The 16,076-nt window shown below is 36.8% G+C and overlaps 1 protein-coding gene across 1 annotated transcript; it reads right to left on the minus strand.

Moving 5' to 3' along the window:
* Positions 1-9,424: 9,424 nt before the first annotated feature.
* LOC146137541 (uncharacterized) lies at positions 9,425-14,594 on the minus strand. The gene is made up of 4 exons (XM_083394276.1): positions 14,330-14,594; positions 11,452-11,510; positions 11,006-11,087; positions 9,425-9,830 (listed from the first exon to the last, which is right to left on the minus strand). Exons 1-4 carry the CDS (start codon positions 14,421-14,423, stop codon positions 9,763-9,765), a joined length of 303 nt encoding a protein of 100 aa, XP_083250402.1. The 5' UTR covers positions 14,424-14,594; the 3' UTR covers positions 9,425-9,762.
* Between the last annotated feature and the right edge of the window lie 1,482 nt (positions 14,595-16,076).

Here is a 16,076-nt window from a genome sequence, read left to right on the forward strand (position 1 = left end):
AGAAACAAGACCTGATTAGAGCTACCAGTGTTAATCAAAATCAAACAAGAGTACATAACAAAGTGCTGTAAGAAGTCGTGTTCGCCACTACTGCGGAACTTCTCTGCTAAGTAACTAAAAGGCAAGTCGAAAATTAAGTTCTGGTGCCTTAAATTCCATGCAAACAATAGGCGCGAACCCTGTTTCGACATTTCCAACGACATAACGTACGCTTTGCTTGGACGACAAATATAAGGTTTAGGAGTGCTTCCTGGTTTCAATATGTCGCTGAGTATGCAGGAGTTCGTTCTGTTTTACTTGGTAACAAATCGCGGTTTCTCCTTTGTCCATTTTGAGGCGCGTCTTTGTTCCTCTATTCCTGAGAAGTTCCAACTCTTCTGTTGGTTGTGGCACCCCTCAGAAAGATTAAATAGATTGCGGCACTCCTACAAGAATTTCGTTAAGCAATTCTATACACGAGAATGTTGTAATACCTGGAACAGGAACAACATAAGCTCTACATAATGTAGGAAATTTAATTCGATTTATTGTACTTTAATCGTACACAAAGAGTAGTGAGAGGCTTACCAATTGAGCAAAAGATTTATGAAGATTTCGAAATGGAGTGGAACTGTATATAAAGACAAATCGTAATCTGTTCTTGACAGGCTTTAATACAAGCGTGCTTCATCAGGTCTAAGTAGAAATGCTTGCACATGTCTGCCGGAAATGACACCCCAAACAGGGCACCCGGTTCGGAACCACTACACTACCTCTGTAGTTGGGTTTTCTAACTCGATTTCGTCCATGAATCCATGCCAATTTAATTCGTTTGTATCCCAACAAATACTATAATACAAGCCATTTTCTCAGAGCTATATAACAACGAAAAACCAAGTGCCACTAACTGCTTCTTGCTTCAGTGACAAGTAACGAAGCAAACACTGCTTAAATTGGTTTATTAAACAACAAAGAATTATTTATGCCCAGAAACGAAAGTTGTGATTCCCTTCAAATCACCACCCCGAAGACCCATATAGTGTGGGCCCTATCTGCAGTGGCATGCATACAATTAGCTGACATAGCTCCCCCACTACATAAACCCCAAGTTGAAACGATTTGTTAAAATGTTATAGTCTTATTTCAGATTCATTCCGCAGGAATAGCAGAATTAATCACAATGTGAAAAAAGACACCTTGAAAATATATTTTATAGTCCAGCCAGAAATTTCAAAATCGGTTAGAAATGGTGGTTAATAAACAATAATCAAAACAAACTTTAAGTAAGATGTTTAAATAAATGTTTCAAATAAATTGCAATTTAATCAAACAACATACAGCATGCAAAAGTAAAGTTGCATTGCATGAGAAAAATCATTGGATAAAATGGCGAGTTGCCCAAATAATATGCGTTGCCAAATCCGGTAAGCTATATTTTGTTATCTATAAATACTCGTAGGGAACTTTTAGGCTTTCAACTGCGAAAGTTGGCGTTTTAGAGGACTTAGCGCACCATTTGATAAAAGTAAATTCCTGACCAGTATCCCATAATGGTTTGCTGAAACTAAATTCCATAATATTATCCTATAATAATCGTTGATGGTAAATCCCCTAATAGTATCCCATAACAGTTTGCTACCGTAACCAAACCTACGAAATTAAATCCCACGGTTAACAATTTAACGATTTTTGCGCGCATTTTGTGGACATTTGATTGTTGGTTTGGTCATCTGATCCAGCCGAACCGAAAGAAAAAAAAATATGCGAGCAGATATGTGAGCTGTGGCCGAAAATAAATGCGTCAAATGTGGAAGAAAAGATTTAAAAGGTCGCTTGTCTCGGTCAGTATTTTTCGTGGATTAGTTCCTTTGGGTGCACTTCAAAAGCAAAATTCAAAAAGCGCAAAATGCTGTTTGAGGTCAATATTTGAACAACGGGTTTATTACGGGTTTCTGCTAATACTGGACATTGGACGATACCCGATACTGTCCGATAATAACGGATCGGGGGCGATCCGCGTTTCCAAGGTGGTAGTATCGGAAGTCGTCCGATACTTGGGTTATATCGTTGCCGACCGATATTAGTATAGAATCATCAGCCTTGATTTGCGATCCATCGCACCTGTACCACATTGAACGGTGAATCTATCAAGTACAGGTAAGCTAACAACTGCAGGTAACTAAATTTTGTAACGCAAAGCAATAAACAAATAAAAACTATCTTTAAACGCTTCTATTTCCCCTATTTATCTTGTTTAGGCATAGCAATGACGTAATTTGCTATCGGATCATGTCGCGATAATTTTCGTATAGAACAGGGATGTCCAACCTGCGGCCCGCCTGAAATTGTTGTGCGGCCCGCTAGTCATTTTCACTCCCAAGTAGTACTTTAAACGTTCGATATTATCCTAATTAAAATGTACTAGTCAGCTTTTAGGGGCGCACTAATAGTATAATATGGGTAATATATATATATATATATATACCTCTAAAGGTCCGTTAGAACTCTAAAGGCCAATACTTAATCTTGAAACGTAATAGGTTCTGCGGCCCATTAAATTATTTCAAGTGTCAATGCGGCCCACTATAATAAAATGTTGGACATCCCTGGTATAGAAATCGGGTATCGGAGTAAATGTCAAGTATCGTGCATCCTTACCCGATACTAGATCAGTATCGCTACTTGGTACCAAGGTGATAAAAATCAAACGGCTAATATATCGGTGTCAATATATCATAAAAGTTTTGAATCTAGTTACGACGTAAAGATCAAACAAATTAAAACTCCAAATAAAAGTCCAAATATCTCAAGCCTGTCGGTTAGCTTTGGTCTAGCGTAAAAAGTGCCAGTTAACTTCAATTGTTAATTGCCAAGAGTGTTATCCATAATGATATTTGATAATAACGCCGATACCCAAGTGGTGCAGTGTTAATACTCGTCCCAGATGGTACCGGTGCTAACCCGATACAAAATTAATTCAGACAATTCAGCTATGGTTTGCGATTTAGCGTTATCCATATCAAAATGTAGACGTTTTTTAAAGGCCATGTTATGAGTAAGGGAAGTTCAGTTTCACATAGATATGTATTTCTTAACACCGGGAAACGTTTGTACGTTTCAATTTCATCCATTTATTTATTCATTTTGCTTATTTGAGCTTAGAAATGACGTCAGTCGGTATATGGTCGGATCTGCAGTATTTTTGTGCATAAAACATCGCGTTTTGGTTTATGAATAAAACTTAAAGTATAGGATGTCCTATTAGTTAGGTATCAAAAGCGGTCAAACGCAAACTTGGCTCTTTTTAAATCGACCGTGTGAAAAGGCCGTTAAGAGAAACGCAACAAATTTAAGTGCATTCCATAAATAAAAGGTAGGTGTAGTGTGAATAGAAGGTGAACGTGCAGCTTGACTGTAACCACGACAGTTGCCTGTCATTACGCACGGCAGCACGTAACGAAGCGTACAGTTCGCCTTCCCGCCTGGAAAATGCAGTGATCCGTGTTTGTCGTTTTAAATTTGTCTTAATTGGCACAACGTACTTGGTGATAATCTCGCTTCTAAGTTTGGTTACAGGAAAGCATACTGCAAGTTGTTGCGGAGTTGGCAAACATAACAAAAATGACCTAAACTTGCGACACTTTTAACAGAAAGTTTTTTGTTTTTTTTTTAACATTCAAATATTTAATATCAGATGGTGATGGTAAAACATATACCTTTATTAGAAATAAGTTAAGAGGATTCGCCCTAATGCGTCGTTTAAATCTTCCGATGGTATCACACAATGATCGCGTATCGAAACTCCTGTGCAATAAAAAAAAGGCTCGCAGATATATTGTTATTCCCTAAATTATGAATGTTACGCCACATTTTGGTCACTCCTGAGCGGCCTGTCGTACCTCGTGTACGCGCACAACTGTACTCTGTATTATTTGAGAAGGTGAACGTTAAAAATTTATCGCCGACGCTATATAGGCTCTTTTCGTTTTTTAGAGGTCAAAAACCTTACTTAAACCCTTCTTTGGTTGGATCTGGTCATTAATCAGTGCCAAATAGTTTATTACAAGGCAGAAACAACAATTTAGAAAAAAAAATAAGGGTGAAATGCAACACTTGCCTCAAAAATTGGGCTTGTTCTTCCCTCCCCCAACGAGATGGAGTATGCATTTACAGATGAACCCGCACATGAAATGAGATTCTTTTCTATAACTGAAACGTTTCTTGAGCGAATGCAGCTATACAGTACAAACATCAGCTCTCTTGCTCTTAAAACAGTGACAATCTCACACCACAACTAAACAAAACTGCCCTTGTGCTCTAAAACAGCTTACAACGCTAACGAGCACAGTACCTTCAGGGCTAAAACAAAAGTGTAAAACAATTAGTGATTACAAGCGAAACCGTAAAGGTGTGACGGCAAGAAACGAAATAAGACGAGAAGTGAAGTGCAGTGAAGCAAAGCAGACCGAAGCAATTTAATCGAAAAACAATCATAGTAAATTAATCAACATGCAATTGAACTCATTATATTAAAAAAAACTTGCGCTGCTCGAATATGACGCAAATGAAACGTATACATTTTTCTTGATTACCAAAAAAAACATCACAGAGTTTTCCTAAAAACACGAATCGCCAAGAAATCAAAAAGTTGTTTAAACATACAATACATTAGTATAAGACCTACAGTTACACAAGTCACAGCACTGTAAAACATTGATGAGAAATATAACCCAATGCACCTGGTTGTCAATACGTAACTACTCGATCACTACAGGAAAATGTTGACCTAAAGCAGGGGTTCTTAAACTGGGGTACATGGACCCCTTGGGGGTCCCTGAACTGATATTAGGGGGTCCATGAAGTCCTAATTAAAGAACTAGTGTATACTTGAAGTAATTCATTTTTAAAAGAAAACACTTTAATTCAAAATTAAACGGTTTTGCGCTGAATGTTAGTTAGACTCCATTTAACTTTCACATTTTTCGGACCGAAATAACAGAGTCATGAAGTCCATTTGTATTGTTACGTCAATTTATGACGTCATTTTGGAGCATTTTTGTCTACCGGGGTCCACGCAAAGCAAAAAAAAAATTTAGGGGTCCGCGGTAAAAAAAGTTTAAGAACCCCTGACCTAAAGCATGAAAAGCAAAACTTTATAGAGGCTTATGTTGTCCGCTGCCTCGTATGCTAATTAAGTCTGGTCCATACATTTTTAGGCTTTTGAGTAAGGCACAATAAACTGAACAAAAATTGAACAATAAGGAATTAAAAACGTGCAATATTTTAGAAAATGAGTTCAGAGTACCAGTTGGATTCAATTAAATAGCCGTTTTCGCACGTCTTGTGTTTTTTTGTCAACACTGGCAAAACAATTTTTCCCGGTACAGTGGGTAAATCGATCAACGTATAAAGATAACAGATCGGCTGACACGTTCGTGCATAGATGCTGTTTTGTTTACCACAGTTTTTTATAACCCTTTTGCCTCACGTCCCAGTTTTGCTAGGCATTTATCTAAAAAAAAACACAGAAGAAACGGCGTTTTAAGTGGCGGCGCACCCGTGATATAGAGAGTCATTATCCCACGTGCGGGGCAAATTGCAAGTCTTTTTGGTCGGCAAAACACCTTGTATACGTGACTTGCCAGTCGTGCACGCATACTTTCGCAAAAAAGGAGATTTTTGTAAAACTGTAAAACTCTTTCACTTGGCAGAATAACGGCACGAGGTTGTAGTTAGACGTACAGAAATATCAAAGTCCGTATAGAAGTATAGGTATAGTGTCTTGTAAACGTTTCGAATGCATATTAAACATCAAAGTCCGCATACAAAAGTATAGGTAGCATTTTGTGAACGTTTCGAGTAATTGTGTGTTATTTAAAAAATAATACAGACTGTTTCGACACTTTAACAATATGCTACCTATACCTCTGAATGGGTTTTGATGTACCGGTACTTTCTATGTCTCTCTTTGAAACCTCGCAAAACAATTTTATTGATCTCTCATTACACAAATGCTCGGAAGACTTGCGTCTCCATTAACAAAACGAAGTCAAGGATGGCATAGCTGTTTCATGGAGAAGAACCGTTACGTTACAGTTTTTGATATTACGAACAACATTAGGACATGTGGAGCAAACACACGGATTTTTTTCGTTTAAATCACGGCTCACAAAAACTGGGAGTTGAGCCACGAGTTTTGTGTGACGCTGCGGTATGAATTTATTTTAATTTCGAACTAAGCGTTACGTTTAAATAAATTAAAACTTAAATGTCCAAACAATACAAATAACATTCCCAAATAAATATTAATTTGATTCAAGAAATACGTGCGAAGTATACAACGAAAATGCACCATCCATCAATGACTTGTCCACTAAACTTTTACAGAAAAAATATTTAAACAAATTTAAGTCGTTCAATAAAATTTTGTTTGCCTACATATAGTCTTATGCTTTCAAACGGTACAACTTACCATTTTATAAATCGGCCTCATTTTTATTTTTCATTAAACGTCTGTCTTCGTAAAGAATGCGTATAGTGGTTATCGGTATGTGGTATTTTGGTGGGTCTGGCCGTTATCCAATCAAGAAAAGGCGTTTCGTAAATGCAAATTTAAATAAACATTCTTCGGTTGAAGAATGCAGATTTCAATTCTACAAACGTATTGCAAACTTTATTATAAATTCTACGAACTTATTGCGAACTTTATTGCAAATTCTACGAACTCATTGCGAACTCTATAATGCAAATTCTACGAACTTATTGCAAACTTTATTGCAAATTCTACAAACTTATTGCAAACTTTATTGCAAATTCTACAAACTTATTGCAAACTTTATTGCAAATTCTACAAACGTATTGCAAACTTTATTGCAAATTCTACAAACTCATTGCAAACTCTATGGAAATTCTACAAACTCATTGCGAAGTGATGATTTCCGTTCAGTTTTGTTTTCTCCTAACTAGTTGCAAACATAGCTACGAATTTCTTGCAATAAATGTTTACCTTACAAATATTGTCACGAGCATTTTCCTATACAGCAGTAAGTTTCCAAGACGCAACGGAAACTCTCACTTTTAGCAACCGATATATTAAAATATTTATAATGTATTCAAATTAGGGCAGGGGTTCTTAACCAAGGGTACGTGTACCCCTTGGTGGTACGAAGCACCAAAGCAGGGGGTATAGGCTTACAACACGCAGTGTGAATTTATGCGCAATTTAGGCATATTTGTCAAAAACGCGTAATTTACGAAAAGCAACAACAAAAAAGCCATTAGTAAATTGACTGATTGTTGGTGTGTTGTAAATATTGTAGAACTTATAAGACTGTTTAATACCTGCATTCAACTCGTAATTTATAAATACACTGAGTTTAATTCCTATTATTACAATTTATTTACTTCCGTCGACCATTGTAGACAGGAGGTACGATAAAATTTCATGAAAGCTCAAAGGGTACGGGCGTTAAAAAGGTTAAGAAACACCGGGTAAGAGACTTTAGTTCCCTATTTGTTGGTATTCAGTAGATATGTTTTTGGCGCTCTTACAGAAAACACGTGATTCTTGCCAAACAGATGTAGCACTAAACAAGCCAGACATTTTTCAAGCAAACTTGGCCATTTCCTAGCAATGTTCGTTTTTTGTACGCAAATGTTGGATGTTCGTGTCAAACTTACAAATCAGTTTTAATGAGATTCGTTTCCACGAAACGCCATTTATACGTGTGGCAAACCGTGACTAGTATAAAAATATACCTATACTGCCTAGACGAGCAAGATCCACGATAACAGCAAATAACTGACTAGCGAAGCAAAATTCTACAACTATTCACATGAAACAATAAGTCTCTTAAAAATCTCTTTTAAACAACCTTTTTTTGACCTACAAACATTTAAATTACTTTGGAGCATACTGATTGTAGGTTGTAGTTAATAAGACGTAGTAAGAATATCAAAGCCCACACAGAAGTCGGTATTATTTTAAATGTTTTGAATATCTCTATGTATTTTTGTTGAAAATAAATAAAGAGAAATTTGTAACGTTTAAAAGATTTGATTACTTGTTTAAGTTTGAAGTATATATCACTATCCAATTTTGACTATGGTTTATCAAGCTTTGCTGTATCTCTATCTCAGTGGTTTTCAACCTGGGGGTCGCGACCCCCGGGTGGGTCGTTTGACTTTTCTCTGGGGGTCGCGAAGACGACAATCAAAAATACAAACCACTATTGCTAGAATGAGAATTAATTGGCATTAAAAATAACTGTAATGATATTAGTGAATGTTTAAACAGTTGAATAAAAGTTCAATATTCAAACACTGAGCAACCAGAAGGCAAGTTGCGAGATAGACCTTTTGGAACAGTACACACTTTTAAAGACAGAATTCACGACCTAACAAGTGTTTACTGTACGGCAAAACAAATATTAACGTTCTGACGAGATTAGTCATCACAAATACCGATTACACTGGTTTACAGCAAATTTGCTCCAGCCAAGTTGGCAACCTTTTTTGACTAATTGGAGGGTGCTGAGTTCAAATCTGGCATTCATTTTTGTCCATCACGTCAGGATTTTAAGCTATGAATTTTTTTCAATTAGGGGCAAAAAACGAATATTTCATTGAACATGTAAAAAGGGGACTTAAATCATAATTTATAAAAATTTGAATACAGTCTTATTAGAGATTTAACTTTTGCAGTAAGATGAACTTTCCACTGTAATTCCGCAAAATCATGCACACTTTGCCTTTTTTATATAAAAAGAAGGATAGAGTAGCCTACCGGGGGACAATTGTAACATTGGTAAGGGGCTGACAATGATCCAATACGAGGACAAGCGGTCCATAATCTAAAAAAGATACATGGCTTCATATTCTTACTACGTCTTACTACAACCTCCAACCATTATGCTCCAAAACTTGTAATACTGTTTAGTAAAATTGCGCATCATTCCCAGTGAATTGAAAGAGCTAATAGAATCTAATAGCAGCAAGTGTAATTGTTTGTAAATTTAAAAGAAGAAAGGAAATTATTCTTTCCAAGTTGAACTCCAGAAAACTCCATGCATCATCTAAAATTCTAAATCAAAGCAGAACTTTATGTCATTTGCAGTGACAGGCAACACTGGACAAATTTTATTGTTTTGTTAAAACAAAGTATTTTACTACATGTCACTTAAATAAATGTTTGTGCCATTTTTGTGCTATTGCGCATACACAAATGCATATGCCTGAAAGAGGGTCGTTAGATATATTGGGTTGTTAAAATGGGTCGCGTCATGAATCTTTTTGGGTTGTTTTTTAAAACTTTTTTTTTTTTTTTTTTTTTTTTTTTTAGAATTGTTTTACCTGTGCTATTCGCCTATTATAGTATTAACTTTTCTATAAATAAATATTTTTTTTACGGTTTAAAAGGGTGGACAAACACACTTTAAATGGGGGCCAGATTTTATTTTTTTGTAACGAAAAAACTCAACACATTTACAATTGTACAAAACATAAATTAATAGGGCACTTTAAAAACAGTTTCATTCCATTTCGATGGAACTTGCTAATTTGTAAAAACGGTATTTTCCCGGCAACGACGTCTATTTATAGTGAAATTGAAACTTCATTTACAATTTAAAAAATAAAAACGGTTTGCTAGAATTTAAACATATGACAAAAATATAAAACAAATTGATTTTCGCAATCCTTTAAATATGTTTTTTTTTAATTTTCCTTGTATTGTGTCGTCACAGTGTCGTTTAAGAAAAATATAGACTTTGCGAAATATTTGATTCACGTGTGCCTATTGCCGTCCAGTATTGTCCGGCACTCCCGAAAGTTCCGGCAGAAACCGCAGATCACTGAAACAGCAATAAAAACGATTTGGTACAACAACAACGGTTAGCTGCGAACGAAATAAAGTTGTTTTTATTTGTACTTTATTCAGCCTTTTCTTTAAGGCCTTAAAGCAGTGATTCTCAACCGGGGTGCCGCGGGACCCTGATGTGCCATTTCTAATGGCCAAGAGTGCCAAGAGATATTTGAGAATCTTCAAGAATCTGATTTTGCTCAACCCTTACAACTTTTTGTATAAAATTAGAGTGGAATAAATCCAATTAAAACTTCCAACGTTGTGTGCGGAGCTCATGTGTGTAATTCCAGTTCCGTTTATTGTGACATTCTAGTGATTTACCCACGGAGAAATCTTGTAGGGGTGCCGCAATATATTTATTATTTCTGAGGGGTGCCGCAAGCCATAAAAGGTTGAGAGCCATTGCTGTAAAGCAAGGCAGTTATTGGTTTGGTATAATTGGTATAAAGCAGTGTTTCTCAGCCTTTGTTTTTTACTGTCGCTGTTTGACTTTGTTTGGTCACCATTAGCAGTCGTTCACATGTTTCGTTAATTATATTAAATTTGGACAAGAAAAACAAAATATTGCGAAATCAATTCGATGGTATGGCGCATTTTGTTTTACTTCGAAATAATAGTGCTATTGTGTTAATTTTGTATTGTTCACTTTAAGCTTGCAACAAGTAAAGCGAAAAGAGTTGGATTGCTAAATGTTTGCTGTCATATTTTTACTTAGTATTTCGGTCGCCGCTAAAAACGGTAGGGAATACAAGTTTATCGTTAAATGTCAGTCTATTTCCAACTCTTTTTTTATTTTAGGTCCATTATGTCAATCAAATGGGCTCTAAGCAAGAATGTGGACCTATTAAACGAGATGCTTATTTGCTTTCACCACTGGTTCTCAACCTTTTACGGCTTGCAGCACCCCTAAGTAATGATAAATAGATTGCGGCACCCCTAACAAGGTTTTTTCGTAGGTAAATCATTAGAATGTCACAATAAACGGAACTGGAACAACACACATCAACTCTACACAACGTAGGAAGTTTAAAGTGGACATAATCCACTCTAATCTTGCATAAAAAGTTGTGAGAGTTCCGCGGCACCCCAGTTGAGAACCACTGGCTTACACAATGTAAGGATTTTAACATTAATTCCGTAGGATGCTTTCAACTAATTACTTACGTTTGGAAAGGGGATGTTTTACATCCGAGCACTTGTAGAAATAGTTCGGGTGGTTAGCGCACGGACATGTGCATTTGGGGTTCTGCAAAAAACGCAAATAAAATAATTTTTTTTTTAAAAACGTTTGCTAGACAAGGGGTTGCAAAAACCTGGTTTAGATTAGTTTTTTATGAAAATATAACAGCTGACAATTAACATATGTAACTGCAATGTCGCCGTTGTTTAAAGGGCCTTAAACTATTGTGTTTAGCTGAGAAACTTGAGTGTCATAACTTTCAATTAGGTTGCACGTCATTCTATTTCAGTTTAAAACAGCAGACGTAGCCTTGATGCATTTTAAAGATAAGAGCGGTTCTTACTTTAACTGCTCGAAAACAGGAAATTAGAACGGAATACATACTTATACGGGTTTTTTTTATTTACGAACAGCGATCAAGTAAACTTACCAGCATTCGCTTTCCAGCTTTCGCCCACTGCATGCACATTTTGCCAAACGTTTCAACATCTGAAAAAAAAATCATTTAAGTATATGTGTTCAAAAAGAAGCATATTATGTACTTTCCATAGCAAATTTGTATAAAGCAAACAAATGCTGAAAATGATCATTTTTAAACGAAACTTACTAAAAAGTATACTTTGTTAAGTAAAACATTTAAGACAAGCCTTAAAAAGCCTAAAACTGAAAACTTGAACTCTTTTTTTCCAAGATATTCGGCCTATAGGTTTTCAATCATTAGTGTCCCTGCTTATTTACTTCACCAGCGTGTTTGAAAAAAATTCGATAAGGATCTTGGATAACTCCCCGAGTTGTCGACAATGTTTTGTGCTTGTCGAAAGTTTCGGTGATAGCTAGTCGGTTGGCTGTAACAGGCAAAGAGGAGTCATAGCCTCATTGACAGCTGTTTTTATTTATTTAATTTCAAACTCCTGTGTTGAACCCGTCAAAAATAGCTCGCTAACAAGCCTGTCCAATTAGAACGTCTATCGGTTCACGTACTGTACAAGGCTTATCCCAACTTTGCGCCAATGTTTGAAAACAAATTTCGCCACACAGCAACATTCTTCGATTTTAACAATAGTTTTAAAAGGCATTATTTAGCGTTAATCTGTATGTTGTTTCCCTCCAGCCCATCGTAAGGTTTAAGTCGGCGTTACGCTTTACTCGTTGATACAATAACCGTCAACTATTAGCAGCCGAACGCTTTTTCGACCTCGTGCCTTGTTTAAGCCAAATGAAGAAAGGGGCACGGCATTTCTCAGAGAATAGGCATTTTAACTTAAAAATATGATCGAACGCTTGGTTGAAGAAAGTCTTAACAAAATTTTTATGGTAACATCAAACGGTCAAATAATTTTCCTGCTACATATACTGAAGGCCATAAGTTAAAATAACATAAAAATAGCTTAATATTGTCAGGGAGAACATTTTTTGAGTAAATTTCACCGTCATTTGGTAGTGGTAGCGCCCGGTCTCTGTAAGTCGCCCCGGGCATCAGTTCTAAGAAACCTCCATTTTGACGTTTAAAAAATGCCTGTTTTTAAGCCTGTGCAGTGGTCAATGTAATCTCTACTTCAAATCCGCATTAACCTTTTCCGAGCTTAAGATTTTCAAGTTAAATTCGCATACGCAGCATCTAAATCTCACAGTAGCGAAAGTGAAAGGTTAAGTGCTTCGCAACCTTTTATGGCTTGCGGCACCCCTCAAAAATAATAAATACATTTTTTTAAGTATTTTACTGAAATGTCACTATTAATGGAACTGAAACAAGACAATCAACTTAAAACATGTAGAAAATGTCATTTGATCTAATGGTCTATAATCGTACACAAATAGTTGTAACAAGAAGCTTTCCAATTGAGCAAAAATCAAATTTATCAAAAATTCTCATCTACCTATCGGCACCCTTGAGCATTGGTAAAGGCACCCCCGGGTGCCGCGGCACCCCAGTTGAGAACCACTGGGTTAAGTTGACCTGCTGCCTTTTGACTTTATTTGCGTTTGTGCTGGATTTTAATCGTAAAACGATTACATTCCAAACTAAATTTCAGCACGAACTATTTTAAGGAGTGCCTTTAAAATTCCAGCGACACTTTGTTTTGTCATAACAACTTTACTGCAGCGCCTAGTCATAAAGGCAAGTCTCATTTTGGTAGAAAGTTGACCAGTGCCTGGAGAAAATTTCAAGTAAGTGCGCACCTGATGGTGTAGACCTGTAATACCGTGTTCGAAATTTTCGGATAAACCGGTATATCTGCTGAATTTTGTTTTAAGTTTTTATTCCATAGGCCTTTTATTTGCACAACTCTTAAACTATGTACATGCTAAATAGGCTAAGGCGAAAGTGAAAATTAAAAAATTTAAAAAAAAAATTAAAAATATTTGCTGTGCACCTGACAACTCTCCATGAGGCAGCACTTTGCGTTTAAAAAGCGAAAACAGTTGCTCGTTTCTTGAATTAAGTAATGTAATTAGGCGGGAAGTGTCGAGTATAAACTATGTAAAACGTTCCCAATAGCTCCTATATCCAGCAGTATTTAATAACGCGTAGGCATTAATCGCCAGGTCCGGCCTTCGAATGTTTACGAATAGCTCGGAAACCAGAATACCGCTTCCCGTGTTATCACTGAGTATTTTAACTGACACTTTAATTTACTTTTGAGGAGAAGTTTTCGAGAAAGTTCTCAGATCTATCGAACCCCTGTGGCTATTACTTTCGTATAATGACTGCCGGTTAGTGATTAATAGCCCGTTCAATTTTAATCGTTCGTGAATACGCTTTTAAATTGGTCTAATCGAAATTGGACAGATGTAGGCTGTATCAAATGGTTTAGGATCCCCCAAAAAATCAATTAAGAACACCCGAGAACTGTTTTTAAGCTTCAAATTAATTACTTTAGCGAATGCTATAAATCGCAGATAGGTTTTTATCAAAAACTTGTATCGAAAACTAATAGAAACCTAACGAATAGTAATAAGAAAAAAAAAGCGAAACCATAAGCGCCGACAACAAACTTTGTGTGTTTAGTTTGAATTCGGTCTGGAAATGTTTGCTTTTATATGGCAATGACGGTCGATATGTCTTGAAACCAAAGTCGTGTTAAAATTGCTTTCAAGAATGTGCTATTTTCCACAAAGCTGCAATGAACGTCGTAAAAATGCCGCCTTGCATATATGTAGGCGGGTCTCACGATTTTTCTGATCTTATACTTGCTACAACAACAACAACTGATCAAAATCGACTCATAAAAATCGACTCAGCTTGAACGTGACAAAAACACCTCGCGTCGCAATTACGTCACCGATTACGTCACGACGTGTCTTACCGAGCTTCTTGATCTTGGGATGCTTGGGTGTGGTAGCAGAGATTGCAAAAGCGGCAATCGTCAGAAACACGACGAGGCTTAAAAGTGACTGCATCTTGGTCGTTCTTTGGCCGATTTTATTGTTGCTTCGGATTTCGATGACGATTGTTTTCCTCTTGTCCTGATTTCAGAGATTAAATTCTCAGCACTTTGATGCAAATACACAGCGTTTAGGAAGTACTTAAAGGACGAAAACTTTTGTTTAATGTTTTCCGAAATATAGCCTACTTCTGCGAGCAGAAACGTATTAGTTAGTTGTACGTTTACATACATGAACGAATAATTGCGTTCTTAATCACCAAAGCTAAAACTGAACTAAAATCCGTATAACATTCACAAGCTAAAACCGTTAAGTGTTGCCTATAGTGCCGCGATCTGTGGAAAAAATTCGACACAAATTTTAGCCAGCAACATTGCCAAAAATCTTTAGGGGGTGTTTTTCATGACGCCATAGCAGGCACGAAATACTTCCCCTCCATTATTGATTTCCGTCGGACTGCACGACCCGCCTCGCTTAAACTACGTCGTGACTGGCACTTAACCACAAAAAAACAGCGGCAATACTTTCGTTTTGGCACTCTCTCGCTTTAGACGAAATGTCAGCGAAACTAAATTGCTCTGCGGCTGAAGTTTTTAATTTCAACCGGTCGGTGATGAATTTCCCTGATTTACCGCGTTTGGCCAGCTTTGGGCAAAAACATTCCAGTCTGGTGTTGAACACGATTCATCAAGTAACATTCCACACACAACCACAGTACGAAAAAAATGCACAAGTGTACTACCACAATCGTTTGCAAGTCAGGCGTTTAATTATTACGTTTTTATATGTCCTGCCCTAGCTGTTTTTCGACGATATTTTTTAACTTGTCTAACGTATGGAACGAGACCGGTCAATGCTTGGTTTAAAGCTTTAATTTCTTGGATCCGAAGCAACAATTTACTTTATAACTGCACAATTCCGCGACCAATCATAAACCAGAACCGGCACTTGTAACACCTCGGCTTTTAATTTCAACTTCCCCGAGCATTAGAGAAAGTGTTTGTTCGGCACTTGGTAACATGGCAAGTTACATTGCAAACACAAGAATCCGGGGGGATTTACGAATGCCATGCCACCCGACAGTCAACAAGAAGCACAGAGAAGAAATTGACTGTCGCTCAGCGGGGAGTTTTGTCGCAATAAATCATTGACATTTGACAGAATTCATCGCAATAACTGAAAGCTATATTTGACAGAAGTTGAACGCCATAAATTAAAGACATTTAACAGGATTTATCGCAATAACTGAAAACCATTCGACACGATTTGAACGCCATAAATTAAAGACATTTATCAGGATTTATCGCAATAACTAAAAACTATATTCGTCAGAATTTGAACGCCATAAATTAAAGACATTTATCAGGATATCAAAGCCATAATTCAGATAAATTCGATAGGGTTCAACCGGCATAAATTAGCAGCAGCATGAAACCTAGGCATTGAAACCAAGGTAAAACAGTGCAGTTAACACTTCCTTTTGGATTGGTTTTCGGTTACTCAAAGTCTCAACAAACCATTGAGGGGGGTGGTGCAAAAGTTTGCATATCGTTCAACCTTCAGGCCAAGGTCCAACCTGACTGTGAACAAATATCGTCTATATACTCGGTTCTCCCGTAACGTGTATGCACATGAGGCGTGCTTACCCGCTGAGCTAAATCACCTGAC

The sequence above is a fragment of the Ascidiella aspersa genome, chromosome 7, assembly GCF_963924565.1.
Source record: "Ascidiella aspersa chromosome 7, kaAscAspe10.2, whole genome shotgun sequence".
In the NCBI taxonomy this organism is placed as follows: Eukaryota; Metazoa; Chordata; class Ascidiacea; order Phlebobranchia; family Ascidiidae; genus Ascidiella; species Ascidiella aspersa.

Excerpts from the sequence above, each read along its gene's own strand:
- LOC146137541 (XM_083394276.1), bottom strand. The coding sequence starts at position 14,423 with ATGCAGTCACTTTTAAGCCTCGTCGTGTTTCTGACGATTGCCGCTTTT. Across the intron at positions 11,511-14,329 it reads TCCCAAGATCAAGAAGCTCG|ATGTTGAAACGTTTGGCAAA; the intron begins GTAAGACACGTC and ends TTTTTTTTTCAG. Across the intron at positions 11,088-11,451 it reads AAGCTGGAAAGCGAATGCTG|AACCCCAAATGCACATGTCC; the intron begins GTAAGTTTACTT and ends CGTTTTTTGCAG.